Below are 24997 nucleotides of genomic sequence, written 5' to 3' on the forward strand. Positions count from 1 at the left end.
GGGTAAAGTAGGAAATCAAGTATTGAATATATTAATATTTCATATAAATACGTACATACATTGGGATTGTTCAGTAGGAAAATACGGGAACATATAGGACAATATGTACATTGTACATATCTAAGATTATGAAATAAGATTTTTTTTTCACATTTTTAAATGCATTTCGTTGAGGATGAGTTGCTGAGGATCATTGTGCATATTATTTTACTATTATTATTTTATTGAAGGTAAATTAAAGTTCACTTTATTCTTTTCCCCGTTTTCTTAAAAGAATCTGCGATGGAAGTAGATGGTTTAGCATTTTGAATTTTCTGGAGAAGTAAGAGATTTTCATAGTCCCTCTTTTGTCGCCTTTTTTCTGCATTAATTTGATTACTCGTCATTATAACTTGTGGTATTCTTGGTTCAAAAGTATGAATACATCCCGGATTGAGACTCTGTAAAAAATAATTAATAAGTCATAAGTCATGCATCATGAAGTAGGGTAGTAGGATTACAATGTAAATACTCTTTTGAAAGAATGAAAATTCAAAAATATGAGTTATATATATTTGGGGCGTCCGCAGAGGGTGTGCTGGAAAGGCTGTAGCCCTCTCCCAAATTAAGGATTTTTTTATTTATTGGAAAATGTAATATTTGATTGTTTTTTTTTTTTGCAAATTTAATATTTCAAATTTTTTTTTCAAAAAAATTAAATTTTCTATGAATAGGAATGAATTTTTGAAATTTTTCCCCAAAAAATTTAATAATTGAAATTTAATTTTTGGAATTTTATCTATATATCCTATATAAAGTGTTTTGCCACACTTATATTATCGTTGAATGCAATTTGATGCCATAAAATAATAGATTTAGTTGTGAAATTCTAGCCATTGGTTTGATTTTATTCAAATATTACTGTTCTTCTCTGCCATCAATTTGCACTCTTTATAGATATTTTATTTTTTCTCCCTTTTTTATGTCATTAAATACATTTTCCTTAAAATATATTTGAAATTTTATTTAGATAGAATTTACTAGAATGGAGTCTCGATAGAGCACAAAACCTCAGCTTAAAATGAAATTGATTTATGTATCTCATTTTTTTCCAAAGTTATGGTAAATCATGTATTTTGTACGTTTTGTGTTACCTTGACTACTCAAAATTGAATGGCCTCTTACTGAACCATAATAACCTTTGTGCCAAGCTTGATCAAAATTGATCAGTATCTTATGTCGTAATCCAGGTAATAACAAACAAGCAAAATCATAGTCTCCGTTCAACTTCGTTGCGGAGGTAAATATATCTGCTGAATGCCTCCAACATGTTGTTTCTTTCTTTTCATTATTTATTTTTACTGTGACATTATGTAAGCGCCATATAAGTACATATATCTACAATAGGGTCCTTTTTTGCTCGAAAAATGCTTCTTTTTACATTTTTGTCCAGGCAACTCTTGTACTTTTTATAAATTCATGCGATATCTGGTTTTCATACAGAACAAATAAACAGGGCCTCTGTTATTACTATTTTTTGTGGGTAGGGGTGTTGAATTTTTTTTCTTCAAATTTTTTGTCTGATATTCTATTTTTCCCCGACTTTAATGACTTATTTGGTGAAAACAAAAAAATAGTCCTTTTATTTTTCTTCCAAAAAAGTATTTTCTTAATATTTTTTTTTTGGTAATATTTATCCAACGACCATTCGTTTTTTTTAGAACATAACATTTTAAATTATTTTTGGAATTTATTTTTTAGAAAGGTCAAGCCTCTTTAATAAACTGTTTTTCATTTAATGACTCTTTTTAAAATATGATATTTTTTTATATTATTTCAAAGAGGATTTTATTTTTAATAAAAGGTCAATTTTTTTTTCTCGATTTAAATATGAAATTTAAAGATAGATATATAATTTTTTTAAGTCATTGAATATATCATTCAAATTTTTCAACTGACAGACTATTTTCCCCCTATTATAATAATCCATGGTCACTGGCCCATGGATAAAAATTAATTAATTATTGGATTTAATTTTTCTTAAATAGCATATGTTGAAATGCTTTTATACAACAAATGAGCATTAAACAAGAATCAAAGTTTATTTCAATTTATAAGAAAAAATAAAAACAATTGGACGTTTATAAAAATCATATTGTAATTCCTGCCTGATTTAGAGAGCATTTGTCTCCAGCCTAACCATTATCCCTCAAATTGACACTTGTCTTTTCTTTCACATATTATGGACCCAATATTTTCTATAAATAGTAACTATATACAAAATTAAAAGATTCGAAAGGCCAATAATTATAAAATACATACAGAAGGTGGAACGGAAGAACTTCTTCGTTTAGCTCCATGATGTTGTTCCAAAATCTTTCTCAAAAGTATACGATTTTCTCTATCAATTCTTTGTTGATTTTCGCGCTCTTGGGGTGTACATATTCGCTTTTTAGGAGTACTACTTTTCTTCAGATGGGGCTTGCGTCCAGTATTGCTTGTATTGATTTGAAGTAAAGCTGTTGAAATCTTGAAGGGCTTATCTATGGATTCTTTATCTTCATTTTTAGACATGGTCATTCCTAAAAAAGAGAAAAGAGTATACATATTATTGTGTAGATTTTAGGAAAAAATGACAAGGGAAAAAAGTAGAAAAGTGACTAAGTGAAAAAAATTAGAAGACTATTTTAAACTGATGTAATACCTATCATCAATATACAATATAATATAAATTATTTGCTAGGATGATAGAAAAATTAACAAACACGACAGCAGTTCGAATGAAAGAAGTGCTAATCACCCTCTGTTATCAATTATAATATCATTAGACATGATGGATTATTCATATTGTGCAAGACTCATGGATTGACGAACAAGCATTAACATAATATTAAGCAAGAGCAGTAATTTTCACTTGGTTATGATCCAGGATGTTTAAGAAGAAGAGGAGGTTGACTGTGGCGAGACAAATCAGAGAAAATTCGGGGAGGTAGTCAAAAGTCGGATCGTTGGAGAGCGTGAGGAAAACTGTAAAGCTCAGTACAGTTGGAACAATTTAAAATTGCAATAGAAAGATGGTCTTTATCTCTTCATAAACCTTATTTCTTGTCCAAAGAGAACAATACAGCCTGTATTACGAAGTTACTCAAAGGAATCGAATCCTCAGATTTGGATATCTAGGATTGTGATTTCATACTTCCAATGGATATCAAGCCAAGTTATGAGAACCATAACAAGTGGCTTATAGGATCTTTGAACGAATTTTTATTTGTATTATTTTACTATGATTCAATGATATTTGAATATGTAACTACATTTGTAATAATGGCTTTCAGTTATATTTATCAAAGAATATGAATATTACAACTATATATATTTATTCATTTCATGTTCGAATGAGAATCCAGCTCCAACTTCGTTTACTTGTAAAACAAATATTAATGCAAATTCCTTTGTCAATATTTAATTGAATCAATTAATTTAACTATTGAATAAATATAAGTACATATTTATTGCCCGCAGAAATATATTTAAAAAAATTATTCGACACTCGTGTAATTATCTAATTTAGGTTAATTGCGTTTCGTCTGGTTGAGGTCAACTCTATGGGTAGGTTTCAGGCCCTCAAACTTTCAGTTGCCTTAGTTTTTTCTATATATTATACTAATTCTTGTTCTTCAATCTATGAGTCTTGCGCAATATGAATAATCCATCATGTCTGATGATATTATAATTGGTAACGGATAATTAAGTGATTCGTACTTCTTTCATTAGAACAAATGGAGATAAAATACATAGAGTGATGATATAGAGCAATTTCTATGGAAATTCTTTTACTTACGACAGCAGACGAGAAAAAAAAGATAGTTGGCCAAAACAATCGAAAACATTGTATTTTCGGCCTCTTATAAGCTCCAACAATTTTATAGTATTAGTTGCATAGCCATTGTAAAAAAATATCAGTTTTAAGGATAATAATTAGGTCTTTCAATCTATTAATAATGTCTTTGATTCATGTTCTGAATCAACCCATATATTTAACACTAATTAAATCCATTTCAAAATGTTATGCGGGCATAAAATTCTATCATTTGGGAAAACGTGAAAGTGAGAAGATTCAAGGGACCAAAGTTAATTAAACTTAAGAATCAATAATTAATTATTCTTAAATTAAATAAAATTTGTGAGTATGCTCCAATACTCACAAATTTTATTTAATTTAAGAATAATTAATTATTGATTCTTAAGTTTAATTATGGTCAGAATAATCTCCCAAATCCATCATTAATATTTTAAAAGACAAAGTAAAATTATTTTTCAATTTAATAATTAAAATAAAATAAAATGATTTCTGTAAGAATAATTGAAAGTAATTTTTTATTACAAATATGCCAACTCTATGCTTAATGTATTTCCCTCCTGCATATAAAAATAAGAGAAACATAAAGTTAACGCGTTCACCCTGATAATTTGAATAATGTTTGGGAGGAGAGTAGCTTAGCTGTTATGTCGTTTTATTATATCTGCTACAAGCAGCTGTAAGTTGTAAAAAAATAACACAAATCCTATTTCCTATAGAGCAAAGACATGGACAGAAATTACTCTGAATTCTATTCTTAATTCTACTCCTAGTCCAAAAAAGACTTACACTGAGAACTCCCGAGCAAACCCGCATGTTACTCTTTGTATTTCATTAGTTATTTTCAATAGTTATTAATTTATACTTAGATGGGCTGTCATCAAAAATTAAGTAATAATAAAAACAGCTTTAGAAAATAAAGTAATACCGTTTTCCCTTTCTGAGTTATGTTTTATTCAATTCTATCTATATGACTTTGTATATTGATAAAAATTGTGTATATTTTGGGCATGTAAAAAAAAAGAAGACACCCTGACAATTTGAAAAATGTTTTAGAGGAGAGCTGCTTAGCTGTTATAACGCTATATAAGATTAGCTGCAAGCAAGAAAATAAACAAAAGGCTCACATCATATCTGGCTAGGAAATATACATTAGTTACTCCGACTTTAATCCTTCATTCTTCTATAACTCCGCAAGAAATTTAATGAGCAAATACAAATGTTAAATCAGATTTGGAATATATTTGAATGTAGTAGGAAATAAAGTTTGCTACTAAGGAGTTAAATGACAATAGCTAAGACTACTTCAAGGACTCCTGATTGCATGTTCTCATTAGCGAAGAAATAAACATTAAATAGTTATGTTAAGAAAAACCACATAAAGTACTGAAGTTTTAGATACTAAATGACATACAGACATAAAGTTTGTTAGGATGTACTTTTGTCGTGTTAACCATAAATGAGACAAAGGCACATTTAATCGATTTTTTTAAATTATTTATTTTTATTCAGAGTTCTTCAGATCCTTTTGTTTCAACATTTAAAAAGGGTATATTAATGTATGTACACATTACTATTTTTATTTATTTTTTATAACTTTTAATTGCTATCAATATATTTACCATATTTTGTATAGCACTGGGTTGTTTTATCATACTGATATTTCCTTTATATTTTCTGTTGCCGGATGCTTACATTTGGTATATTATTTAATTTTGTGTATATATTTGGTATTGCTCACTAATATGAACTCTGCATTTGTATAGAATCCATATTTTTATTAAAAATTGAGAGTTCCATGCAGAAAAGTATGAAAGGGCGTAATAAGTGTTTGAGTGAATCTGAGATTACCAAGTTATAGAATGTATTGGAAAAGGCCATTAATACTGGAATACTCACTCAAGAAGTACAACCCAAAAAGCCAACATAAATGGGGATATAAGATTATCTCTTGAGCTGGTTAAAGTGGGGGGCATTTATGACTTTGAGCTGTACAGTGGCAAGGTTAGGATTAGGGCTCCAAAAACTGACAATGGATTAGGACTTTCTTCAGAATTTTAAATGACCCTCTCAGCAAATATTGTACAGCATCGTAAATATAAATTGTTGTATTGCTTCAATAGAGTTGGCAAAATCTCTGAAGAAAAATGGAATCCTAAGTCCAGCCAAGATACGGGAAAATTGGATAAGGCATTTTAAAATCATGTAAGACAAAGATTTGAAGAAAAAATGAAGAGAAAGTTTTGATTATAGAGTTGAAATTGAAAAAAATATTCTGGGGTTATTGAAATGGTTTGACAATAAGTGTATTCATATTACTACAATTTCATAGTTGATCTTTAATGGGATATGCTCTTCAAAATATATAGAATATAATCAAGAAATATATCAATAAAATGAATGGTATATGAGAATTTGTTATTACCTTCTTGATCTTTCAGTTGTAAATGCATGATTATTATACCGTAGAACTTTTACCAACTTTTAACGAAATGAATATTTCTTAATTCGATTTAAAGCATGACATGCACCACATAGGTCACACTAAAAAAGCCCTTGACGAAGAAGACGATCTATTGAATCCCAGAAAAACAAACCAAGTCAACAGTTTTCATCCTGTGGATTCAATAAGATTTGACAGACTTAATGTTGTGTATGGACTAAGGATCAAAGGATCTTCTTCTCTCCTTCCCCTCTTCCCCTTCATATTACTATTTAATATGATGTATATGTAAAGTACTATGTTTTATTCCTATGGTATAAATGGCCTGACATCATTATTATATGTAGAGTAGTATATATATAATAGTATACATATACATAGTTTACCATTTGAATTAGTTTAGTTAAACTTAAAGTATCTCTAAGACAATTGAATATTTTTGCTATTATTATTTAATTATTACAGTCTTAATTAGGCTAATTAAAATTGATTTATGATGACTAATGTTAATGAGTATAAAACTATATTTTATAGTTTTATTTAGAGGATCCAGGACCAGAAATAATCAATGGTGATACAGAAAATGAAGGAGATTTAAATCTACCTTTGTCCTTATTCCTCCACGTTACTAATCTTTGTCTTGGTCGTCCTGGATTCCCTGTTATGATAGATTCTGTCTTACACACCTCGTGAAGATACAACCCTTTATCACCCACCTAATGTTATAAAAAAAGAAGATGCAAATAATGCATAAATGTGTTTACGAGAATGATGTGCACAAAATGCAATGTAAGGATGTGCCTTATAAGAGAGAGAAATTGTTTGATTAAAAATCATAATAAATAAAAATATAAATGTAGTATGCCGAATGTTGTCAAGAAAAATAACCGAAAATTCTAGAAAAATTTAGACGTAAAGAAGTTTTTATTCATTTTAGATCTATATCAGAAAATAAAGAGGAAAAAAAATATTTTGGTATTTTCAATATATAGACTTTAAAGGGTTAATGAAAGAAGGGGTTTCATTGTTTCAGCCCCCAAAATGGCCAACATCAACCATTCTTACGTCACGTCAAAACGTAATATTACTATTATTACAAAATTTCAGAGCTTTTTTTTCTTCTTCTGATACGGCTGTACTTATGCTATAAAAAAGTGTGGTGTATTACAATTAACATAATTAGAATACTGTTTCTATTATGTCTCGTCGCCTAGATGAGGTGGCAGTGAGGAGTAAAGGAGACACTAGGCAAGGGATTAAAATAAAAGGTGACTATATTCTCTTGAGGTCTATTAGACACTAGTTTTAGCACAAACGTGTTCATACACAAAAAGATAAAGCAATAAAAGTATTGCATTAATGCATAAAGTAAACACGGGTTTAGATTTACCAGTCATTTAATTAAAATACACGACAAAAAGTGTTAAAAAATGATTAAAAAAAGGTGAGCATGGAGAAGAGTATGGATTTACTCCCGAGTAATTGACGAGTTCCGAGTAATACTCGGCTTTTAAGCCCACAAGCCGAGTTTCTTAGGGAATGTTTGTGCGGCTACTTTATAAAGCTTGAATTATCATTGGTGAATTTTACTCGCAAGACATTAATAATTATTTTTATTAATTACACTTCACATCAAGCATTTTTTTGTTCGATAGCAGGGTTCTGAAGAGTTTTTTGAGAGTGAATTTCTTCAGTCTATATCACTGATCAGTGCTATATAATATAATCTATAATGAATATATATGAATTAGATGTGGGTTGATATACCGGATCAAAATTGGAAAACTGATATCTCGGGCAAAATTTCCAATATCTGCATCGTGTTAGTGGTATCGGAGTCAATTCTAAGAAATATCGATATTTGATATTTCTTAGGTTTAATACATTGAGTACTCACGCTTACATTAATGAATGAATTCATTTGTTATGACTAGTGACTTTTTAGTTTTTATTTATTCAGTTCAGTCCTAGGACTGTCCGTCCTTGTACCGATCCTTGGATTTTTTCGTATATATTACAAAAATATTCTTGTTCTCATTATAATACGAACATAGACTACCATATTTTTATTTAGTGTTTTATTAATAGAGCTAAGTTTGTCTGTCTGTTCTTGATTTATTTATTTTTGTGACGGATGATGACCCATTTTTAAAAACGAGCTCATAAAAAAAGTAAAATGAAATATATTCTATAACACAATGTTTATAACTTTAGATGAGGCTTAGCAACGTGTGTGAGTAAGTAAACGACAAGCAGTGGGCGCTCTAGAGACTAAAGTACTCCCTGGCTCATTACATCCTATTAAAAAAATATATATCTCTCAAACTGTTATTATTATTCTTTCGTTCTTGAGGAGAGAAGGTCTAAGTATTCTGAGTGTGAACCAGAAGATTTCTTGGGGAGACTTCTTCAATATTATTAAATCAAAGTTTGTCTGTTAGTCGAGCCTAATTACTCCGATCAATGCCAGGTACTACTGCTAGCTCTATAATATAACGGAATAAGTTAAAAAAAGAGGAAAAATACTCTGAATGCGGTCACAACGGATAGATTTTTTAAGGACCCAGAAGTGGGAATAGACTAAATCCCATTACTCAGTCCTAAATAAAGACCTATACACTTAGGTCTTACAGCACTACGGGTGCATAATTTCAATAAAGCTAAGGTCAAGTTTCCTTTTTGAAGCCCCTCTTTCAATTAGTCAAATCTGTCTCCCATTAAGTTAGGACACTGATGCAATAATCATTTTGAAATTAAAGACATTGATCATTCTCATCAAGTACAAACTCTGAATATTTCTTGATAAGTTTTAGAATATGCATATTTAACTTATCTGGCATGATATTACTGTATCTCATGAGTAGACTTAGGATTTGTGAGCGATCTGGTAAGATTGATCATTTTGCCCTTTTTTTTGTGGGAAAATAGCTCATTTTTCTAGTTTAGTATTAAATAAATCGAGAAAACTTGGATTCTAATTAGATTACGCAATAGCTTTGATTCTTTGATCATATTTTTGGAGAGAAAATCCACCTGCACAAAACCTCTCTTATTTTTTTTGGAGGGAAAACTATGTATATGATGCAATCAGTCTTATGATTACATAATATGTGAGGAATCTATATTTCCGACAACAGCTAATTAGAGGAAGTAGAATTTTGGCGCCAAATTATTATTGAATAATCCCCCTTAAATCTTGCAAAAAAGGATGATTACACTAAATTTATTCTAAGTCTGATTGGATGCTGTGCAATTTAACTTGAATCTGTTTAGGGTCACGGCTGTCATGTACTACAAAACCTATTTTGAAGAGTTAAATAAAATTGTTTGTGAATTGGATCAAAAAGATGCACTCATCATTGAAAATTGCCAGCAAGTTCTCGAAGATCCAGCCTTTAGAAGCCTTTCATAAAAACTAATTTTTCATGTTCACCGGAAACTATTACAAATCTTGAAATAGAAGGGAAACTCAATTATGGTTCTCTGTGTACTTTCTGAAGCTGAAAAAAGGATTAAACAATTTCTGAAAGTAATTCAGATAAAATAACTTCTTTAATTCAAATAAATCCTGATCTTCCATTTGTGTACAAGGTAGGGCCTATAATCAGTGGTGGTGATGAACAAATGCATCTGTCTAACAACACTTTTCAAGATTTTGCTAGCTTCAAATTTGCTTCAACTACTAATATGGACGTTAAACGGTCTTTAAGTATGTATAAAACTACCATTACTGTAAAATTTTGATTTGTAGATATAATATAGCAAAATTTATCAATAAATTATGACAAATATAAAACAACACAAATGATTTTAAATGATCCTTTTAAAACTGTCATTTTTAAAAGCTTTTTTAATTGCTCAATTTTGATATTTTTGGTGCTCATTTTTCAAAATTTAGTACTCTTTTTTTTCCTTCTCATTTTTGCCAAAAAAAATAGCTCAAAAATTGCAAGTCTAATCATTAGTCATGAAATGTAGAGTAAATGACTATGTATATAACTAATAGTTGACATAGTTTGATTTGCAACAAAAGGACACTTAGTTTAGAGAAAAGGGGTTAATATTTTGAGATTAATGAATTAGAGAATAAAGTATTAACGTTTTTAAAAAAATATTTTGCATCTTGTTTTGTTTTTTCTTCTTTTATTTATATTATATTTTCTATTTCTATTTATTTTTAAGATGTTCCATGTGACTTTCCTAAAATCAGAGATTTTATAACGATAAAAAAAAGTCCCTAGGCCCCTCGGCTGAGGACATGTCCGGCTAAAAGGAATTTAAATATTGTGTAATTTTTAGGAGTAATAAACAAGCCTACATATCTTGTCAATTTTTTTACTAGGCATATGAAAATTTTCTAGCCTAGAAAAGGCACACATATTTGATTATTTTTAGATTAGTACAGGACTAGTATCAAAGTACATTTTTTTCAAAGTAAGGCTAGTTTTGGAGGAGAAAAATAAGGTATTTCATGTCAAACACAATTTATACTTGATAAAAAGTACTACTCAAAATTGAACTTTTAATATAACAATTATTATTAATGTTCCATAGGAAGAAAGGAAATCTTTAAGCTGGTATAAGTTCTATGTTTTTTTTTTTTTAGTAAGTAAGTTGCTCTGTTTGCCTCATATTAATCAGAGTAGTAATTTAAATTAGCACAAGATTATATTTTTGATTTGAACGCAATATTTACCTGTGTATGGTGCATTAAAATCTGAACACTAACTAATTCAATAATTAATGAAAGTTGAGAGATTATAATTAATTAATATTCCTATATACTCAAGCATAAACAATTGTTACAAAGCAAAACAAGCCTGAACTCCCTAGCTTACGTACAAGTTGAGAAAATGACACTTAAACGTGATAGACGAATTTCCATTCGCGCACTTCTTGACGCTGGAAAAATCCCGACAGAAGTCTCTAAGCAGTTGGACGACTCCATGGACATCTTTTACTGTCACAAATCCAAAACGTTAGAGAGGGAGAAGGGCTCTATCAAAAAGGCCATACTGGATCCAGAGGAGTTAAATGAAACTGTCCAGGTCAATCCCCTCAAGTCTATAAGGCATATGCAAGAGAGTTATGGGTTTCACACCAAACTGTCCAGAGAGCTACCAAAAAGTTTGTGGATAGTGCATGGTGAGGGTGGAGAGGCTACTTTTGACACAAGGAATAAAAGAAATCCATCTCTTTTTAATGAGTCTTTTGAACTCTTTTTTGACACTTTTGCTCGAACTGGCAAACATATCTCCTTACCTATTAATTTTGTTGAAATCCTATTGTTTATTAATAAATTATATCTTGTTGAAGTTTAAAATTGAGAGTAATCATATTTTAATGGACCCCCCAGTATATGCAGTATTTAGGTACGCCATTACGTAGCCAAATGGGCTGGATACAGGCAACCTTTCACTAGCCCGTCTGTTGGTTTACCTACTACAAGATAGTGTGGCCTTCAAACCCTAGTTATTTTCCATATCCGATTATTATTGACGCAAGAAATAAATGTAATTTCTGTTTGACATTGATCATGCAATTATTTAGTAATGAAATAATTTTCATGATAAATAAATATATTTATTGTAAAACATGCAAAAGAATTCAATATAACAATACAATATATTAGTAAATTAAATATAAGTAGTTTTCTTTGGAGAAATCCATTTTTCATTATTTTAATGTAAATAATATTCGCAGTTAAATAAATTAATTCAAATGTAATATATATAAAATATGTCAGTATATTACAGGGTAAGTACTCAATAATTAGAAAATTTTACAAGCCATTTTCAATATATTTTTATCTTGTGCTATTTTTATGGCAAACTTTTGAAACAAAAGTTGATAATTCAATAATTTTCTACATTTTTTATAAAATATGTCCCCCTCCATTCTGAATGATGACTTGAATACGGGGATGCACAGAAGAAAAGATGACCTTTATGAAATCAGAGGACTTACAAATATACGACTATATAAGACTGGCAGAGGGTGCCCGTGTTGTAGGGTTGAATAGAGCGGAATATAAACAAAAAATGAAGGTATAAGAAGATAGAGAGGGATGTATATAGAGAGAGACAGAGGAAGAAGAGAAGAGGGTAGAGACAGAGAAAAGAAGAATGCTTAGGAATGAGAAAAGTGAAAGCAGGTTTTATTTTCGTCAAGAATAGTCCATTCATGACGTCAGAGGCCCAAAAAAGTTGATGAGAACATGCTTGGTTATATTATTCGTCTACTTGTTAAATTTCTGATATATCTGCTTGTCCGTTTTGGATTCCAAGTGTGATAACACTCAACACCGACTTATATGTGTATATATATATATATAAGATGCTAGACAAAAGGGACCGATGTTAAAATATCAAAAATGTTAGTGCCGATATGGATATTGATTATTTTATCAATATCCATATATAAACAAATTGACATTCATTTAATCTGAAAGTAAAGGGATAAATAAAAACTTATATATTTTATCGATTCAAAGTTCGATACATATAACATAACCTTGAATAGTTATTGAACATTTCGTTGCCGTATTATAGCCTTGATACTTACAGGCAAGGTATATCAGTCATCATTTTTTCAACCCCACGGAGCAGATATGGCGAAAAAAGATAAATACATTGAATGTGTTGAGTACCCAATGGGCACTTCGTAGAGCGAGACGAAAAGGCTGGAGTGGGACTTGTGTTACTACTAAATTAAAACCCTTGACAATCAGTTGTCTGTTATATGATTTCGGGATGAGAAAATATACTGTTTGTATAGAGAGTAGAACCTTCAACATTTATAGTAGAATTAGTGCAAGCAAAATATTGTAAAATTAAATTTGAATATATAATATATGTTATTATGTTAACCTGCTTTTAAAAAAATCTCAAAAAGTAGGTCGGAATTCATCATTCTGAGAGAGATGTTGACACCAGGACGATCTATTAAAGAATATATGTAGTACCAATTAAAAAAAGCGATATCACCGTAAATAATTAATATACGTATGGACTTACACAGGCTTTTTTTTTGGACGAGGTTTTTATGGATATAACTTCATTTTCATATGTGCTCTATCTAAAGAAGGTTAAAATTTCAAAAAAAACCAAGACCATTAACCTTAAAATATTTAAGGTCAAAAAATGAGATGATTATTTTTTTTTATAGCACAAATTTTGAAAAATGATACATTTAGTTTTCTTTAGTTATTTGATTGCTTTTCAATAATTTCTTATACTTGCCTCTCATTTGTTTGGTTTAAGATATATCACTAATCGCAAATTCATCAAAATGCTATTTAATTCATATTTAAGATCTCAGAACTCAAAGTTGGATCGAGTTATAGATCCAATACTATATTTCTGAGCTGGTTTACCCTCAACAACACCACATATCAAATTTGAGTCAAATCCGTTTCCCTGTTAAAATTTCTCATGGAATGACCCATATACTCGTATATATATATATTCTTGTTTATTTTTTCTTGATTTTTAAGTTTATATATGTATATCATAAAGTGGAGGAGCAACTGTTGACGTGAACCTATGTAAATTTCAGTTTTATGCACGTTTTTTCTGTTCTAATATTGAAATTTTTATGTTTACTTCTGCGAACGAAGTTGAACGGAGGTTATGTTTTTGTCTTTGTTTGTTTGTTAGTCTACAGGATTACGGCAAAAGTTACAGATCAACCATAACTTTAGAACAAGTCGAGATGCATAACTCAATTTGATTTTAGGTGGATGTTTTGCCCTCTACCGAGTGCCCATTCTAAGTCTTATGTTTTATCCAATGCCTACGGCGATAGTCTATCCTCATCGGACTTTCTTCTGTTATATTTGTAAGATTTATACTTATTACGCCACACACATTAAGGGTGCTTTTCAATCTTTTTTTCACAAAATTTTCTTTGTATACTATACAGTATACCAAAGCAAAGAAAATACAGTGTATACCCTTTCTCTAAGTATCTTGATTATTACAGTTTATATCAAAGTAGAGGCTAAAACAGTGACAACTATACCCCAGTTATATACTCGTATTTTAAACATTTTTAAAGCTATATGGCAGCGTTATTTAGCAAATAGTTAACTCTTACTTTTTACACGTGTCTCATTCAGTTATTACTTTATAGTTAGTAGTTTTTACCTCAGCATTTGAACGCTACCAAAAAGCTCATTGTTTTTTAAAATAAGTTTAAATAAATTTTACGATATAACTTTTGCTGAAACTAAAAATTGACTACATGTATGAAAAAAGAGTATTCAATTTGATACACGAACTTGGAACTTGAAACTTACACATTTGGAAAGAAAAAATAAAATGGCCTGCCATTCCTTAATTATACACATTTAACAAAAAATATTTATAAATTTTTTTCTGATACATAGCCAATGTCAAATTGATTTGTTCTATTTGGCCACCACTGGCTTAATAGATTGGGAAAAGCCTCTTGCAAAAATAGTTGCAAGTATTGCGAATGAAGTTCGGGTTTATGGCAGCTCACTCCTCGTTGACAAAGGCCTTCATGGCTTCAACTTTCGGATGACAGATACGAAAGGCCCTCCTCTCGTGCGATCAGAAAGAAATGTCGACTGTTTTGACATCCGGACCGTATGGTGGTCACATTATCTTGTGGTGGATGTGCAATTTACTAATCTAAATTACTACTGTAAATTTCGTTCATAAACTTAATAAACTTTTACTTTATAATGATTTTTTCATTAAAATGTTTAAAATTAATGATATCAATGACTAATTAATCTTGTGCAAGTATTTCTCTTTATTTATGACCTCAATATTGAAACTATTTTTAAATAGGCTGAAAGCCCTTTGTAAATAGTTTTCCGCCCATATTTCAAAATCTAATGGATTTTTAATGTGTTGGGAAATGAGTCTAAGAATGTATATAAATAGATGGAAAACTAAAGATTTCAACCCATATAAAATAAATATAACATACAAACAAAAATATATACATTCAATTGGCATTCTATATATTAAGGCATGCAAAAAATATATGTATGACTCCAAAAAGATTGATAAATATCTCATCGTCATTGTTTATGTATTCATATTTTTTTAAAAGCTTTAGAAAGGAAAGGATCTTACCTCGTTTACTAGATTAGACACTCTTTACGACTGATGACTCAATTTAAACAAAAAAAAAAAAGGAATAAATTGTATTACAACTTATAAGTTATACCAATACACAACTCCTTTAGAAAGTTAAGAAAAACAAAAAGAATAAATCTTTCTCCTTGCCCGGTTTCCCTTTCTTATACGAGTATTAGTACATGTAAATATATAATAAAAATTAAACAGAGCTGGATCACCTTGACAACGCAGCTGCAAGGTTTGTTCTTGTTTATTATATTAAAGTGGCTTTTCGTGTCTCTCTATACCTACATATATAAATTGTACATTTATGACATTACACACATAGTAGTCAAAGAGAAAAAATGTCATTTCCAAAGCTAGAAATATTGGTAATTCATCATTTTAGATACACATTACCGAGTTTCTTGGATATAAATCATACATTATATACATATATTGTACACAGTTGTAGAAAAGTTTACCTGTTGAAACTTTTTTACCTGAAATTAAAAAAAGATTTAGTAACCCGAACAATTGGAAGAATGTTTAGGGGGTGAAAATCTTAACCAGAGGAGTCGGTAGGGGGTGTGGGCTGGAAAGGCTGTATCCCCCAATTATGGAATTTTTGCTTTTTAAGAGAAAATTAAAAATTGGATTTTTATTTTAATTTAATATAATATTCCAAATTTTTCTGCAAAAACCTTAATTTTCTGTAAATTGGTATGGCTTTTTGAAATTTTTCTTCAAACAATTTATTATTTGAATATTTCTTTCTAAGAATTTTATATTTGTAAACAGCAATAGATTTGGAAATTTTTTTTGAGAATAGCGGAGGATTTTTTAATTTAATATTTGATTTTTTTTCCAAAAAATTTAATAAATGTAGATTTTTGAAATGAAAAAAAAATAAAATATATATTAACAGTTGGAGATACTTACGTAATTGGCTACCTATTATATAATTTTACTATTGCCTTATATGATCCCCTCCAAGACTGTGGTTAAGCTGTCAATCCGACCACATATCGATCCACAGTGTTAAAAAAGTTTGGAAACACAGCATTCGAGATACAATAAATGAGGAAAATTTGTTGATGTGGAAAGGGATTTATGAACTTATCAAAATCCTTTATCCTACTTCAGTAATAATTATTTTATTCCTAAGTAATGATTCTGTATTGAAGGATTAACTATTGGGTTGTATATTAAACACATTATATTGATCATTTTCTCTAAGTTATATAATAAATATATTCAAATAATTGATGCAAGTTTCGTTTGATTAGATAGGAAGATGATCTCAGACTAATTTATTTACTGTATTTACGCATTAGTAATTTTTTTATTAGTAATAATACTATAACCTTTGTGTTTTACGAATATATCAGAAATAGAATTCAAAATTATGAGAAATCATCCATTATGATTTAGGATTGAAATATATCTATGCATGGTTATTCAATCTTGCTTGTTCAATCTACGGGAAAACGGATTTTACTTTAATAGCTATGTTTAAAATCAAAAACAGAATTATATTTTCTTACAAGCTGATCATGCTAAAAGACACTTGATTATTTTGTCACTTTTCTCCACTGAGATTACTATCTGCAGCGTAGTTGCCAAATGTTTATATTACACTTAAAAAGAAGGGATGCAGTTCTCTATTGGATTACCATCACCATCATGGACGTCGTCATTTTGATATTGCTGCCTCAAATTCTTCATTTATTACTTAACATATGTTAATTTTTATATTTTCTTTACATTGACAATTATAATTTCAGGTTATTATTATTTTGAGTTATAAACATCCTAAACTGAAGAAATACCATTTCGTAAGAAGAAAATAAGGGACAAAGCCATTTTAATTCGGTATTTGAAGAGAAAACTAAAGAAGTAGAGGAATAATTTTCTTAATTTTTGCTGGATTAGAACTAAAGTTTATAAATGTATGACCTTAGATCAAAGACTGTATTTTGAATATATTCATAAAGGAACTTCATCTTATATCAAAGCAATATTTATTATACATTCGAATGTTATCAAAGCAATACTTATTATACATTCGAATGTTATCAAAGATTTACAAAGCTTGAAATACCCTCCGGCGATGAATGAAATTACCTCCAAAGTTTCTTGACTTACTATGTTTGCCTTTGAGTATCTTCTTCAGTCGCAAGGACAAGTATTTCTTCAATATAAGATGCAGAAGACAGTTTTAATGAGTTTCAGTGCCTATTGCAGTGCTTAAAAAGTGCTGTACATTGAGCGAAGTAAAGATGCTGTTTTCCAAGGTGAGTAGGCAGAGATACGTCAATTTCTTAATTGCGTATTTGTCAAGTATAGATAATTCTTTTGACCTTAGTGTTTCTTCTGTATGGTAAAGCAGCTCACATAATGATCCAGACGTATAAATTAGTACCTTTTTTCATCTTCATAATAATTTTTCACTAAAATCAGGGAACGCTTACGGTAAGGATCATCTTCTGACTGTTTCAAAGATTGTTTGCAATCACTGCATTTCAATGCATTCTGAAGAGCCTTGCAGTAGTAGCCATCAATATAAGCAATAGTAGCTGAACACACTTTGTAGTCCCGAACTGTGCAAAAATGACATTTCAGTTGACTTTCCTTTCCTGACTCGAAGCTTGATGTGAATTCTATGAGATTTTACTTGACATACCGAAAAATTAGTAATAGCTGAGATTGGGAGAACAACTGTTTCATCTTGAGCAACTCTATTTGCAACTGCACTACTTAGGGCATTCTTTATATACAATTATATCCATCATATACAAGTCCTTTCCTAGAAGCAGCTCTGGAAGTTTTTTTTTTTCTCGACAGAGTCTCCTTTTAGGCTTATACACTTTGTCCAACGCTACTTGTTGATCCCTTCCGAATATTAGGATTTGTCCAAGTCTGAAAATAGCCATTCGTTTCCGCAATTACCTCCTCCTTTGAATAAAATCTTTTTCCCCCCAGCCATTTCTTAAAATTGAGGAACAAATAGGTGTCCGAGGGAGCCAAGCCTGAAGAATAGAGAAGATGTGAAACGAGTTGGAGGCCTATTTCCATTAATTTTGCGACCACAACTCCCAAAGGTGTGAGGTGGTGTATTGTTGTGATGGAAAAATACTTTTTGGGTGGCAATCTTGGGCGTTTTTCTTGCAGTTTGGTTTTCAAGCGGTCCAATACGATGAATAATATGTACCTGTAATAGTTGAACGTTCAGCGTCACTTGTGCCATACGACCACTCCGAAAATTTTGATGCCTCTTAAAAACTATTATAGTTGAAGGTACAGAGTCCTCATAATGTTTATCAAACTTTTTTAAAAGTCTCCTGAGGGGGTTTGCCTTTCATAAAGGAATGTTTAATCAACACACGAAATTCTTTTGGTCCTTTTTTTAAAAATCACTCCACTTCCTCGATTCAAACGAATGCCAAACAGAAAAAAATAAACTGATATTGATGAAAGTTGGTGCATGTTCTTCCAAGATATGCTACTAACTTAACATAACCTCGAACGCGCCAGTAGTGCCATCTCTCGGACTTTGCACGGACTTTACAAACGACCCTCGTATTTGAAATCAAGGAATTAAACTCTAGTAACCTCAATATATTTGATTTTTTTGACATTTTTGCTATTGAACAGTGTAATTATTATTAATTAATTAAAAAGAAGATTTACAGTCATTTGATCAAATTCAGGTCTGGAGCCATAAAATATAATCCTGCAGACGGCCCTGATTCATGTCTATCAGACCGTACATGTTCCACAAGATATGAAGTATTTGGTGACTAATTCTTCTCTTTATCTAAATATTAAAAAAAAATTAGAGACTATTTCTATACCATGCATGAAAATAATCCTAATACAAGTCCCAACATCACCATCAGCTCTTTCAATGGAGACTTTTCATAAATGGAAGATTGGGATTTGGTAATTTGACACAAAAGTATTTTTCATCTTTTGCCAGATTCTATGGAAATTATTCAACAGTCAATTTTGTACCAAATTTATCCTTCTTTTAATTGGCTGTTGTCGGCTCATTAACATAGTCGATCATGTAATCATAAGTATGATTTTATCAGATACATATTTTACGTAAAAAAAGAAAGACTAATCAAGGAGGGTTTTGGGAGGTAGATTTTCTCGAGAAATATCATCAAATAATCATCAAAAGCTGTTGTGTAATCTAACCAGAACCCAAACTTTCTACGTTTAATCATACAAGTATAGAAAAATTATCTATTTCACACAAAAAGGGCAAAATGAACAGTTTTTCCTAAAAAAGGTCCAATGACCCATTTGTGAGCGATTGTGGGATCGCTCACAAATCCTCAGTCTAGTAATTACGTCCATACGATACCCAAAAAAGGAAGAATATTCTATTATATAATTTTTTTGCTCTTTCGTATATAAACGGTTAATCCATATGTAAGTAATCGACTTTATTATGGATTATACTTTACTAACTTTACTAAGGAAGACACTTCGTAATAAAACCCATATTTTTGCAATAAAGACATAAACAGATGGTCGAATAGACCTAGGCAGTATTGTACGGGTATTATTTTTTATGTATTCAGGCATGGATGAATTTACATCAGGGTTCAGCAAACTTGTGAAAGTAGGGGCCACGATATCTAGATGATTCTCCATGATAAGATGGCAGGTCGGTCAAAATTCACTCGCAGACCGATATGGCCCGCTAGCTGGTGGTTGCCGACCTCTGATTTACACAGTTCTAAATTTTGTTATCATTCTGTTTCCAACACTGGTCGACTAGTAAGAATAGAGGTTGGGTAGTTTGATTTTTTAAAAGTTCCGTTCGAATTTTATGTGCAAAATGCTTTATAAAAGTCATTATAGGCATCTACCATTGATATTTTCTACCAGCTGAAGATGCTGTAATTTTATATTTTTCAAAACTTTTTCCAAATAGTGAATGCTGTAATATTTTTTATATATTTTGGGAGGTATTTATACGTTTCCTTCTTTTGAGATAGAAAATTGATGGTATGTTTGAACCTCAAGGGAACATGTTCTGTATTAAAAAATTTTAAACACATAAACGATTTAGAATTATTGGGATTTTCTTCAATTTGTCAATTGTAAGTTTTTGGATCATGAATTTTCTATGGCAACCAGTTCAACAAATCAACATTTTACCATACAATACACAAGGGTGTTTTTCATGTATTTTTCTGCTTGGAGTTTATTGCAGGAAAATATTTATTGATATATTCATGAGGACTGACACATACATTTTTTCTAACAGAAATTAATTGCAATCAAAATTCTCGCTATTGTTTTTATAAATAGATTCTAATTACTAATTATATTAAAGAGTTAAGTTTTTGAGAAAATGGAACATTTACTTTTGTAATTGATTTACTTCTTTCTACTCCTCTTAAAATCCATTCTAGTTTGGATTGTTTAGATGTTGGTATTTAAAAATTAATCACATAAAATAAGATTTATCAACAAGGATTTGAATGGGCCTTTTTACTCATAATAGCAATTATCTGTCGTAGTGATAGATTTTAAATGACTTAACTGTTTCGGATTAGCCATGATTGTTTTCAGTGTTTCTTTAATTTTCTTTATTGCTGTGGATAAAGTAAGACAAGAAACAATATTTATTTGATTGAAACTAGGACAATATTTATTTAAGTAACGTTAATAATTTATAGTACTTTTTATTGATCTTTTACATAATTTTAAACTTCTTGTTTTTAATTAAATCATTCTAATTATTAGCTGTTTTCTTTCATAATTTGCTTTAATACCACGTCGTTGTAGAATTGCTTTGATTTCCATAGTTTTAGCCAACTAAATAATATTTTTTCAAAATAGTTTTTCTTTTCTTTTGGAAGATATTTTTAAGTTTCCTTCTTTTGAAACAGAACCTTAATGGCTGCCAAGCAATGAATGCCGTTATATTCTTCACACTTTATAAAGTGGATCATTAGAATGGATGACATTGTTAAATATTAATTAATATTAATGCCTGACTTTTAACTTGTAACCTTTTCAGTTAAATTGTATGTTAGGCTATGTGAAGATGTATTTATCTCATAAATATCTAGAGTGAGCTGCTTCAAATCAAAATATGCTCAACTGAAGGAAAGAGCTCAAAAGAATATATACTGCATCGCTAAAAACGACAAGATGACTCAATGTGTGGACTACGTTTACTGGTTTTATCGCCCATATATAAAAAAATAGGTGGGTACTTTTATTTGTTTATTTATTGAAGTTTACTTACATATCTTTTTGTTCATTATAAATAAGAATCTCTGTTATTGTGTAGATATGAGTGCTTTTATAGCTTGCACGTGAGTTTAATGGATTGATTAATACCCACGTTTTTATTTGGTTGTTTGAAGGAATCAATTGATCGAAATTTATTTGAAATTACGGTTAAAAGTGTAAGTCCTTGTTGGACTAAGAGTAGAATTGAAGATTGACACCAAACTAGTTAGTTCCTGCATATCTTCTTGCTAAATACGGAATTATATTTCTGTTCATTTCATTCATCCTCTTCCTATAGCTGTATATAGCTAATTTACTAGAATGTCTTGTGTGCAAAGTTGCTCTTTTACAATTTATTAGGTTTGTCATGCGAATTTACGGTTTCTTTAACGTAAACATACCAGCAAGACATATTTCTTATAACTACAGCAATAATACCACTCAATAGCATTCTCAGAGGTTGGGGTGAAGATGCTATAGCCACCGCCAAATTTAGGAATTTTTACATTTTACTAGAAACTTTTTTGCTTATGATGAAAAAAATTTATGCAAAAATAGGGGTATTTTTTTTTAAAATTTTATATTTGGAAATATTTTTCAAAAAAATAATTTTTTTTGTATATAGCTGTAGATTTTTTTTTTCTAAAAAGTTGAACTTTTGAAATATTTTGGGAATAGCTATGGATTTTTGAAATTAAATATATATATATATAATTCTGCAGACATTTTAAACTTAGACTCATAGCTCTTCAACAAATAACTAGTGTTACTCTCCGTCTTTCATGAGTATAATATATATGAATATAAATATCCTAAAATAAAGTCATTTTGTTAAAATAGACAAAGATTTTTTAAAAAAAGGTCACCAAAAAAAACTCCAATTTATTTTCTCAGAAAAACAAACAAAATTGAAAATTAAATTAAAATTTACCCCACTCGCCGCTATAACCGATCCTGTAGTTATTTTAAAAGCTTCAAAGAAAATATTTACTTTCTTTCTTGAAACTAGACGAAATTTTTTGTTCAAATTGTTGCGATGCGCTTTTTGAAATCAATTACTATTACATGGTTATTACTTTTAGCACTTTTAATCAATTTGCACTTATATGACTTAAAGTAGCTGCTACTTTAAAAAAAAAAACTCTTTTAAGTCGAGAAATATTTTTTTTACTAAGTATTATCAACTCTAAACGGATATTAGTATAACATTTCAATATAATTTTGTTTTTATATTAATTTACAAGTGGCAGTAGCCAGTATTACATAGAGTAATTAGGAACCGACTAACAGACAAACTTGCTTTAATAATGTAGAAGAATACATTTCCACCAAATCCTTAGTGTTTCTCTTTGTTTTTCATTATAACACTCACACGTAGTCACTCAATACTTAGATATTCTCTCCTCAAAAATAATAATACCAATAATTTTTTTAAATATGATGGATGAGCCAATGTGTACTTTAGTTTCTAGAGTACTCATAGGCTTGTTTCTAAGCCTAATCTAAAGTCATATTAGTTATTTTTTATTTTATATATTATGTACTTCATTTTTTTTTAATGTGAGCTTGTTGTTAAAAATGAGTCCTTACCTAGGGGCGTCGAAAAGATTTTATTCTAGAACCTTAGTTTTTTTGAAAAACTTTAACAGTCAAAATTTTTGGGTTGGTTCTTTTATGTAGAAAATAATCCTATAAATTTTTTACACCATTTAAATTTTTTCTTTTCTGTCGGATGAAAGTGGTGCCCCCTACACCTGCGGACACCACTGTCATCCGACACTCAAATAAACATACAAACATACTTTATTTTATTAATATATATATATGTATACTTTCTTAAGACTTGGTACCGTTCTTTAATTAATATTTACCTACCCTTATATTACCAAGTACTTCTGATCTTATTGGAAGTAAAGTCTGGAGGTATTATACGGTATTAGGTAATATCTTGCATATTTAACATATTTAATTGTAATTTTTTATGGAATGGAACCTATATAATCTGTTATCCACTATCTTCCTGAATCTATAACCTTTCTCATCTAATTGCTATATTTTTTAGCATAGATACTTTGTGAAGTCGTGCCACTCCATACAGGGAGCGCGGATCAAATTGTCGCCAAAATATTTTTCTACAAAAAACTACACAAAATATACATTTTTTAACTTTTTTATTGAAAATCAAAACTATGACGAGCATATAGCTATAGAGTAGCCATTCATTCGATATAATCACCGTTGGCATCAATAACGGCTTCAATACGGCCTCTCAACCGGCCGCAGGCTCTTCTGACCATCTCATTGTCCATGTTGCAAATTACCTCCTTGATGGAGTCCATCAGGCTGGCCTTGGTGCTATGGGGATGTCGGTTGGTATGTCTTTTGACATAGCCCCAGACAAAATAGTTCAAAGGATTAATGTCGGGAGAGTTAGGAGGCCACAAATCCTTGGTTACGACGTCATAACAGTTCTCGGTTAACCACTGCATGGAGATTTTGGAAACATGGTAGGGTGCTGAGTCCTGTTGCCACAGCCAGGGACTGTCTCCGGCCACCCCTTGGATCCAGGGCCGAACCACCTTCTCCATAACATCCAGGTAGACCTCTGTATTGACCTTTAGACCCGTTTCAAACATGTGGAGAGGCATAACATGACCTTCACTGCTGACCAACCCGAACACCATGCCCGTTGCAGGGAACTTGGTCTTCATTACCTTCCTCACATGGCTGGTGCAGGTGGCTATCCACCTGTTGTTCTGCTTGTTGACCTTCTGATCTTGACAGAAATTCTTTTCATCAGAGAAAATCCACAGCATCCCGGGCTGCTTTGGGTGCTTGAGCTTGTTGAGCAATTTTGTTGACTTCATCAACCTGTTGTCCTTTCCCTTCTGGGTCAAGATCTGGACCACCTGCATCTTGTAGCTCCTGCAACTTACATCCTCAGATACACAGTCCCTTATTGTTTTCTCATGGCAGCCCAGATCCCTCGCCATGGCCTTCATGGACCTGGTAGGGTCATCCTCAACCATTTTCTTCACCTTGTCGACAAAGTCAGTGTCTCTGACCTTCCTGTCGGCGCCCTCCTCCTTGGGTGCCCTCTTTATGGTGGCATCAACATCCCAGGTGTCCTCTAGCTTCTTACGGATACGCTGAACAGTCCGTAAATTCACTCCTAAGGTTGAAGCAATCGTTGAATTGGAGATCTCACCTCCATTATTAACCAATGCCATGACTACGGCGGACCTCGAAAGCTCCTCGTTCCACTTATAGCTCTTTATCTCCTCATATGATGACGGCATGATGCTAACTGAACTACGTATCGTCAGCCGACGAGAATAGCTTTCCTTTTTGGTAACC

The 24997-nt window shown here is 30.7% G+C and overlaps 1 protein-coding gene across 1 annotated transcript; it reads right to left on the bottom strand.

Annotated features, from left to right (window-relative positions):
- Nucleotides 1-15: 15 nt before the first annotated feature.
- LOC121117688 (uncharacterized) lies at nt 16-15461 on the bottom strand. Its single transcript, XM_040712159.2, has 3 exons — nt 15392-15461; nt 2302-2561; nt 16-440 (listed from the first exon to the last, which is right to left on the bottom strand). Exons 2-3 carry the CDS (start codon nt 2557-2559, stop codon nt 243-245), a joined length of 456 nt encoding a protein of 151 aa, XP_040568093.1. The 5' UTR covers nt 2560-2561; nt 15392-15461; the 3' UTR covers nt 16-242.
- Nucleotides 15462-24997: the final 9536 nt, after the last annotated feature.

The sequence above is a fragment of the Lepeophtheirus salmonis genome, chromosome 1, assembly GCF_016086655.4.
Source record: "Lepeophtheirus salmonis chromosome 1, UVic_Lsal_1.4, whole genome shotgun sequence".
In the NCBI taxonomy this organism is placed as follows: domain Eukaryota; kingdom Metazoa; phylum Arthropoda; class Copepoda; order Siphonostomatoida; family Caligidae; genus Lepeophtheirus; species Lepeophtheirus salmonis.